Source organism: Adiantum capillus-veneris, chromosome 9 (assembly GCF_014529385.1).
Source record: "Adiantum capillus-veneris isolate H3 chromosome 9, ASM1452938v2, whole genome shotgun sequence".
Classification (NCBI taxonomy): domain Eukaryota; kingdom Viridiplantae; phylum Streptophyta; class Polypodiopsida; order Polypodiales; family Pteridaceae; genus Adiantum; species Adiantum capillus-veneris.
This window is the reverse complement of record NC_140939.1, coordinates 125,823,692-125,832,905: the sequence shown is the minus strand read 5'-3', so window position 1 is coordinate 125,832,905 and position 9,214 is coordinate 125,823,692. Positions and strand designations below refer to the sequence as shown.

Here is a 9,214-nt window from a genome sequence, read left to right as displayed (position 1 = left end):
TGGATTTGCATTCCATAGTCAAGAGGTGTTGGTGTAGGCTTTGTACTTCTCAAGCTTGGAGAAGGAGATGATGTTTTGCTTAACACACAATGAGAGTGTGTGTGGGGGGCTCGTGAGCTACAAGTGAGAGAGAGAGAAACCGACCTAGCTTGAATACACAAGCTTGAAGCTCATTGACTTAAGCCCGAGGCTAGCCAATGGGAGTCCCATATCATTTCAAGCAAGGGGTGTAGCATTGTGACAAGTGTCCTTCTTGCCCCCTTTGAAAGAGTGCTTAAATCATTAATCAAATGAAGCTAAATTCTTATTGGTTCTCATGGTCAACTGGCCAATCAGAATTAAGCTTGCACATGGTCTGCTCAATTCTCATTGGATCCCTTGGTATACTATCCAATAGGAATGAAGGGGGTCCTAATTCTTATTGGTTCATTTAATGGCCCGTCCAATAAGATTTAAGCTTGTTTTTATAAAGCTTAATTCTCATTGGTTCTTCACATTAGCCATCCAATAGGAATTAAGCTTCATTGGGGGCAACATGGCTAGGAGCTTAACATGTCCTATATGCCTTATGTGAAAAGGAGACTCTTGGTGAGTGTGTGTGTGTTCTCTCTCACCCCCCTACAAGAAGGGATCTCCTTTGCAAGTACTCGGTCACTTTCACCCACTAGGTGACCTTAGTCCACATATTCAAAGGTGAAAATTACATAGCATTGGCAATAGACTAGCCCATTGGTCTTGGCACTAAGGACTTTTAACACTGACCTTTGGAGGCTTTAATTAAGCTTAACCTAAGGTCTTTCAAAGCTCCATTAAATGTACATTGCTCTTTGGTAGACCTCTCTCCATTTGGACGCTTAATGAGACAAGCTTATCTCTCCTCTTGGTCCCTTGTTGAGAGAAGATCTAGCAGCACCTATCTATATCCTAACTCTTGTTCCCTTTTATCATCCCATATTAAATAATTAGTTTAGTATGGGAAAATAATTTGGGATATGTAGATATATTTTTGCATGACAAATTTTTTAACATAAAGATTAGTCTAATAATAATCTTGTTGTTTTGAGATAGACTTGGGGTACTGCAAACTTAACATTTTACTAGCCTTCTAATTATTAACCGGATTGCGTTTGTTAACATCTGTCATACATTTCCAAACCTAACACGATAATATGTTTTGGTTGCATGGGTGTAGGTGAGGATCTTTCTTCTTTTTTATGCCAAAAGTAATTACTATGTGAATTCGTCTGCTAAATAGATCTCCTATATTTCCAATGAAGTTTCTCTTAGGTTGGGTTCACATGGAGCGGCAAGAGAGAAGGGCTCACAACAAAGCTTTTCCAAAATGTTCACACAACACGGTGATAACAACACGAATTTCTAAAGTATGCTCCAATAACAAGGAAAATCGACAACCTTGCAGAGGAGCTGCTATGAGTTGGAAGCTTGCTGAGCGTACGCGTGTGGGATAAGTGAGTATGGCCACGTGAAACTTGCTGGTGCCACGACAATGGTGGATTCAAACAAAGTGGAGCTTTTGGCTCGTCCATGGAATCTGCACATGCAAGCCTTGCTTCTTCTTCGGTCGGCCCGTTTGAACCAGCCTTATACCTATTGTTGTTCTTTTGCAGGTTGGTATGTTTATTCATTCCTTCATGAGATTCCCCTAGGGCCTGAATCTCATGCTTGCGTTCAACCTTGAGGTTCATCTCTCCCACCCTCTAAATGATAATGGAAGGGTCGAACTCACCCCTGCAGGGACGCTATCATCTTGAGGCCTACTCTATAACCAGCCAACCATCCACGACACCTTGTTACTCACGGAAACCCTGTCAACTAAAAAATATTCCACAATAAGCAAGTAGATGCACTGCACGCTGCCTCATGCCGTCTCTTGACCTTCCTTTTGTGCAACAGCTCCTGCCACTTACCTCCCCTGTGCGCGTCCCTCGCCCGACACTTGGCCTTCGCTTTACGGCTCGCATCAAGTTCTGAGTCACTGCCTAGCTCTTCGCTGTGAGCCTGCGAAGAGGAGCATGCGAAGAGGAGCAACTCAAATTCACTTTTTTTTGGGTGCATTTTTCATCATTGGGTACCCCCTACTCACTCACACATACTGGTTACTTCTTCAAATTATTCAATAGTCGTGAATATTCCATATCCCACACGAGGATATTTATATCATTATCTCATTTAAAGTCCTTTTGCAAAAGACTAGGATGAATACAGGTTCCGATGGCAGGCGGCCTACAATAGAGTTTCCTGCCCTAAGCCACGCGAGCGACTATCGAGTGTGATGCTCAGTGCGCCAAATAAATGGAAAAAAAAACATCCCCCCTCCCCCTTCCCCCCGTGCATTTCTTAGCTTCCCCATGGATCCCCCCCCCCCTCCCCCCCCCGCCCCCCCGCCCGCTTCGTCTGTGGTGCTCGTCGTTGAGCTCGTTACAGATTTCCAAGCCTTCTTGCCACCTGCGAGTCACGACAGGATTTTGAAAGATTCCGCTTATTAAGTCGTTTTTTGAAATGGGTACGACATACTTGTATTGATAATTAAAACTGCAAAACACAGGCACACACACCCCCGCCCCCATTCCAAAATAGTGGAAATTGACCAAGATCAGATGGGACTCGTCCGGACAAAATGTGAACTCAAAACAAAATGAAATGTGGAACAATGGCGCATAGGGTTTTCTCTTACTCGTGACTCCTACAAGGATCTGTAGGAGCAGGAGGGGTTAAGCGCTCGTCCATCGGCCGGAGTCTCACTGTAAGCGTTCGCCATGGTAAGGCTCTCTCTCTCTCTCTCTCTCTCTCGTTGTGTGGTCGGATCTACTTGTGTGCAGTGTGTGATGAAGGTCTCGCTGCCATGCGATCTCTTGTTGAACGTGAACTACCTCCGTTTTGCAGGCCCCGAAGAGGGGGACAAAGCTCCCGGTACCTGCTGCAGCGGATAAGAAAAAGGTGTGTCATTTTCTTCTCTTTGCTCATCGAAACCTTGAAGGCTTGTCAAGAGCTGTATGTTAGCGAATGGCGCTCTAGTGTCCAGGGACCTTGATGCAGTGCCCAGGTTTTCGAGGTGCTGAAATAATTAGTAGCCCAGCCAATGATGGGTCTCTCAATAGTCCAGTTTTTAGGCCACATTTGTCTCGATTTAGAATTAATCCGTTAGCTTCGTGATTGTCCAAATGGAAACAATGGATTGATACATTTTCCGAGGTATCATTATGAATGATGAAGTTTGACGCTAGACTGTGGTGCACCATTTCATGCCGGTCTAGATTCTGTTTTTGTGAACTTGATAGTGAAGTTGCGCTCTAATTTAGCTTATTCCGCCTTTGGTTCTCCTTCATTGTTTCTGCAGAACTAATTCCATCGACAATTGAGTCTGACGTTTGCTTGTTCTGTTTTTGCAGACCCCAGAGAAGGTGCAGAATCCTTTGTTTGAGAAGAGGCCAAAACAGTTTGGCATTGGAGGAGCATTGCCTCCAAAGAAGGACCTGCACAGATTTGTCAAATGGCCTAAGTATGTTCGCCTTCAAAGGCAAAGGAGGGTCTTGAATCAGCGGCTCAAAGTTCCGCCTGCTTTGAACCAGTTTACCAAGACTCTGGATAAGAACTTGGGTATCATTCTGCACATCTTTACACTTGGTAGTCATATTGATCCTGCATGAAATTGCATGGCTTGAACATAATTTTGTTAGTTATAATTTTTGGTTGTAACAGCACTCTGCATCGCTTGTCTTTGATTTTATTTTCCTTTATTCCAGCATCTAGCCTCTTCAAGATGCTTATCAAGTACAGGCCAGAGGACAAAGCTGCCAAGAAAGAGCGCCTTTTGAAGAAGGCTCAGGCAGAAGCCGAGGGGAAAACGATTGAAAGCAAGAAGCCTATTGTTGTGAAGTATGGAATTAACCATGTCACGTACTTGATCGAGCAGGTACTCTGACATTGGTCAACCTTTAAATGTTTTGTACTTCTATGTCGTGCGTTTTTGGCCTGGAACGCGAGGGTGTTCCCCTTCTAGCATGAAAATATGAATTGGTTGAGAGAGAGCAGTTTTCTTCTTGTATCAGGGGAAAGCGCAACTCGTGGTTATTGCACATGATGTGGATCCCATTGAGCTGGTTATTTGGCTTCCAGCTCTATGCAGGAAGATGGGTATTCCTTATGCAATTGTGAAAGGCAAAGCCCGCCTTGGTCAGGTATGCCACATTCCAGTTTGGATCGAGTTTGGAGGTGTGGGGATGAACATCACTCACTTCTGTTGTCATTTTCAGATTGTCCACTCAAAAACAGCCACAGCTCTATGTCTCACATCAGTTAAAAACGAGGACAAATTGGAGTTCAGCAAAATTGTAGAAGCTATTAAGGTACCTTTCTGCTTGTGGGCCTTCCTTGATATTACTTACTGTCCCATGAGCCTATCTTAATGATATTACTTACTGTCCCATGAGCCTATCTTAATAACAATTTCCTGAATACAGGCGAACTTCAATGACCGGTTTGATGACCTTCGAAGGCAATGGGGCGGTGGCATCATGGGGGTCAAGTCACAGGCCAAGACTAAGGCAAAGGAGAAAGTTCTTGCGAAGGAGGCTGCCCAAAGGATGTCCTAAGGGCTGAGCTCGCTGGAGGCGGGACTCGTCGTAGTCTTCAAATTTAGTCTTACTGAATGAGCCCTTTTTTGACAAGAGTTGCAGCATATCTGCTGGCGGAATTTTTGTTTTAAAACCTACAGAATCAATGCTCAACAATTTCTTTCTTTGCTTTTTTGTTCAATTTCATTTTATTTAAGTCTCGACTCAATGTTATTTGTTTATGTTTGCGAATCTCATGCTCTACGCCTAAATATACTGTGGAAGGTTGTGTATGACAGGTCGGCAGTTGTTTTACTGGTAGTTCATGCTCACCTTTTGAACTGGTTTTCTTTTCTTTTTGGAGGGAGGGGGGGGATTATTGTATGCATCTGGGGATCTTTTACTGAACTGTCTACTGGCTGTTTCTTGGACTGCTTGCTTGACAGCGACTCGACTGGTCTGTAGAGAGAGATTTGAGTCAGCCTGAGAGGCGATGTGTTGATTATTGTATGCGTCTGGGGATCTTTTGCTGAACTTGTCTGCTGGCTGTTGCTTGGACTGCTTGCTTGACAGCGACACGACTGGTCTGTAGAGAGATGTGAGTCAGCCTGAGCCGATGTGTTGCATGTCAACTTGTAGGTGTCCCAAGTTCTCAACATGGGTTGTGATGGACTCTGTAATGGTGCACTACTGTACACATTTACACAATTTGTCATGACACTTGATAACCAGTTGATGCTGATGTGTGGCACTGTTGGAGATGTTGCCTACCTTGCCAGGAAGATCTCGCTGCACATTTTTTGTGCCTCTCCCAGCCCAAATCTGTCAATTTTAGCTCAAGAGATGCCTGTTATTCTGTTGTCTCTGTATTGAGGAGTGTATGAATGTGAGTAGTGGGGGGGTTAAGCCTTGCCCTATGAAACTGTGCCCTTGAAGCTTGACAGGAAATATATGAAAGCAGCACATTTTTGACTTGGTTTGGATGATACATTAGTTTGATATCATTATTGGCAAGTAGACATTCTGGTCAATGTTAATATCTCCTATTAGTGGTCTCGAAGTGGTGGGATTCTGCCTTTGTACAGGTGGATGTATGTACTGCTGTATATCCATAAGCTGCAGCACCGACAGGTCGATTAAGGCGAGAACTGTTCATGTTTCGCCTTAGAGGATGTGTTAATGACTGCCAGATGAGACATAACTGTCTTGAGATGTGTTTTCGAAATGTGAGTGAAGGTACCAGATTTGAAGCCCTTTTTGGGCAACTTATAGCTGCTTATTGCTAGTGGTTCTTATTTTTATCCGTTTCTTCACAGCCTTCTTAGATTGCAAAGACGTGCAGCAACATATATTTGCAGTCTTATTATAACAGTTTCTGGAAGAGAAAGGCTTCCAGATTTTTGAACATCTTTTCTTTAGTATGTAAATGGGTCCTTTCATTTGCTTAACTTTTTCGAGAGGGTTCATTAGTGTGGAGGTTTCCTGAGCTTGCGAAGAAAGGGTTGCTTTTCTTGGAGATTGCCATGTGGGTCAAATAAACAGAGGTTTCTCTCTCCCCCCCTTCGAAAGGCTGTGCCATAGTCTGCAAGGTAGATGGCGGCTTGTTTGAAAATGCAGACATAAGCCTCATGACAAAATGCCTTGATATTTATTGTCTCGACTTGCAGTCAGGCACTTGTTACTTCTGGGCAAATGGAGTGTTGTCTTGGGTTGTGTAGAAGCTTGCACTACTGTCTTGTAGTGGTTGAAGGTGGTGATGATTTGAATCCATGTGACCGAAGGATTGTCTATAGCATGAAATTTTTTCGTGACCTGACTTTCATGTTTAATCGAATTGATGGTCTGCTCCATATGAGTACTGTAGCTTTCTTAGCGTGCTTTTGAGTAGGGCTCAGATAGAGAGAAAGAGAGCTGGGAAAAGCTGTTGCTTGGATTTGTTTATGATTGTATCCAATTTGACTTGTCATTTTGGACTTTGAAAGGCTTTTCAGAACTCACAGCAAAACAATGTAAAGCTTCAAGGAGTGTCCTGCAATCTATGCCATGGCAGGGAAAATTTGTAAATGGGTTCAAAAGACTTGGAAGATGGGTTTCTTCAAGAACGAACTGTTCTTGGGAGGGAAGGTGTGCAAGAGCCAACCACTGTTCATTGGCATGCAAATTGTTAGATATTGGTACTTAAAGCACGAGCGGAAGGCCACGAAGTATCAGATCTTTGAGAGCGCCTTGAAAACTGCTGAATTTGCAAATGTTATTCAAGAAAGTAAGGAAACAATTGTCACCATCGGGAAGCGGATGGAACGCTCGAGGAGTGGAACACGGCAATTGGTGCCGTGTTCGTTGTGTAACACCTACATGTTAAGCGTCGTGGGGTGTTCATTTATGTACTAGACCAAGTCTTAACAAATGGATCATGATGTCAACCACACCATGGATGCACATATGAAGATTACAATCTTTTTTTAATAAATAAAAACGATAAAGTGTCAATATTCTCATGTGCTATCTATATTGTTGCTTCTTGGAGAGCAATGAGAGCTTGTACAAGATACGGTATGTTTAATTTCTCAAAGATGATGAATCCTATAGAAGCACTCCATGCACATGATAGCTCTCAACATGGTCCCTAGGGTAACTATTGTTAGGGTAACTATTGATAACACACCTATGAAATTGCTTCACCTAGTTGAGAAAGTCTCTACTTGACATAGTACTCAATTTTGATTGTTTTAGTGTTGACATCACCAAGACAATGAATATTTTTCATAGGCAACTTCATCACAAGAGTAGTAATAAATTTTCTACATTTAACATCGAGAGTAGAGACTAGGGAAAGGGTCGATAATTGCATGCTAGAAACATGCATAAGGATCTTTGTGCACAGTATTGAAAAAATTTGCATACTTGGGCTTTTACCAACTAGTTAAAACTTGAAAATTCATGACATCAGGAGTTTGAAACTCATTAGATTGGTGATTTTGTTTTGGTGAACTGTCTAATTTTTCATTTTTGGGATCCATAAAAAAACAATTCCAATCTCGTTGTGCGCATCTAAAACATTGTAGACTCATTTTGAGAAACCATTCCATCATATCTATGTTACAAGATGTAGTTTTCTTAGAGGATCGATAATGGTTGTACCTACTTTGAATAATGCACATTAAATTTTTTTCCCTTTTGTTTATTGCTATATATAGTATGTGACCCTCGCGTTGCTGTGGTTAATTATAAAAGCATGGCCTTTGCTCTTGTGAGTCATGGCATGATCCTCCTCTCCAAAGTGGAGAAGTTTCAAATATGTTTTCTTAATGCTCCAGCATGGCCTCTGCTCTTGTGAGTCATGGCATGATCCTCCTCTCCAAAGTGGAGAAGTTTCAAATATGTTTTCTTAATGCTCCATTGTATATCTGATCTTTCTCCTATGCATCAAGAAGTTTCTCCATGTGACTAATGATAGGAGGATCAATATGGCAAAGGAGGAGGTCCTATAAACCATTAAAATAAGGATGGATGGCCCACCATGAAAGGTGCTATGAACCACTGGATACAATTATTTGCACCATATGGAAACCATTGCCTAAGCTTGTGTAATCCCCTCCCCCCTCAGGCTTTTCCTACTCTCTCTTACACACATATTAGGGTTTTAGTTCAAGAGTTCAAGAGTCGCCACGTGCAAACACCTTACATACTCCTTCTGTTTGAGTTGGGGTCACTTCTCATTGAGGTTATGGCCATGGAGAGACTTGTGGAGTACATGGTAAAGCCCATCCATTATAGAGTTGGACCCATTCCATCATCCGCAATCCATAACATAGCATCGATTCGGCTTAGCCTCCACTTCCTGAGCTAATATCATATATATGTAAACCAACTTGTGGTAACTTGAGAAGGTAGCAGGGACTTAGATAATAGTGAGTAGGGTTTGCAGACACCCATAATATGCATTCAAGCCTAAAAAAAATGTTTTTCTTGGTTGTTTGCATGCAAGCCACAAATCTCCTTACTCGTTGCATGGGTAATTTTATGATTCACAGTGGAAGGGGGATAAATAGTTAAATATTTTCATTAGTTAGAATCAATTTTCTCCTAAAAAATTTGTACAAAATGTTTTATCATGTAAGAATTTTTACATCTTGTCATTTGTCTTTGACCAAGGATCTCTTGGAACTGTACTTTATTTCTTTTGTGGTATATTTAGTATTTTAAACTGCAACACACACACACACACATCCATCTTACTTGACTGTGATTGCTTCATCCAGCTACAATCTCTTGGTTGCCATTATATATTTTCTGTAAAGGAACACACACGCTTGTTTCATTTTACTTTCGCTAGTAGCTGCTTCAGCTTGCTAACCTTTAACCATTTATAGTAGTTTTATAATATGCTTGAGAGAGTCTATGGTTATATTGTCTTGTGGGTGATAACCATGTATATTTACTTTGCACTTTCCTCAATGGGCGAATCTGGCTATACTATGCATTATGGAGCTGATGGTTATATTATCTTGTGGGTGATTACCATGAGTCTTTATAGTGCACTTTCTACCTCTGATTGGAGGGGTCTTTTCATGCTCTGATAATTTTAGGACCTTGGGTCTCCTTGCTTCTAAAGCATTAGGAATTTGGACTTTTAACTG

The 9,214-nt window shown here is 42.0% G+C and overlaps 1 protein-coding gene across 1 annotated transcript; it reads left to right on the top strand.

The window, feature by feature from the left end:
- The first annotated feature begins 2,675 nt into the window (after positions 1-2,675).
- LOC147451142 (large ribosomal subunit protein eL8y) lies at positions 2,676-4,765 on the top strand. The gene is made up of 7 exons (XM_086520108.1): positions 2,676-2,780; positions 2,905-2,958; positions 3,411-3,618; positions 3,765-3,934; positions 4,071-4,199; positions 4,275-4,367; positions 4,482-4,765. Exons 1-7 carry the CDS (start codon positions 2,778-2,780, stop codon positions 4,611-4,613), a joined length of 789 nt encoding a protein of 262 aa, XP_086376234.1. The 5' UTR covers positions 2,676-2,777; the 3' UTR covers positions 4,614-4,765.
- Positions 4,766-9,214: the final 4,449 nt, after the last annotated feature.

Excerpts from the sequence above, each read along its gene's own strand:
- LOC147451142 (XM_086520108.1), top strand. Across the intron at positions 3,619-3,764 it reads GACTCTGGATAAGAACTTGG|CATCTAGCCTCTTCAAGATG; the intron begins GTATCATTCTGC and ends CCTTTATTCCAG. Across the intron at positions 4,368-4,481 it reads AAATTGTAGAAGCTATTAAG|GCGAACTTCAATGACCGGTT; the intron begins GTACCTTTCTGC and ends TCCTGAATACAG.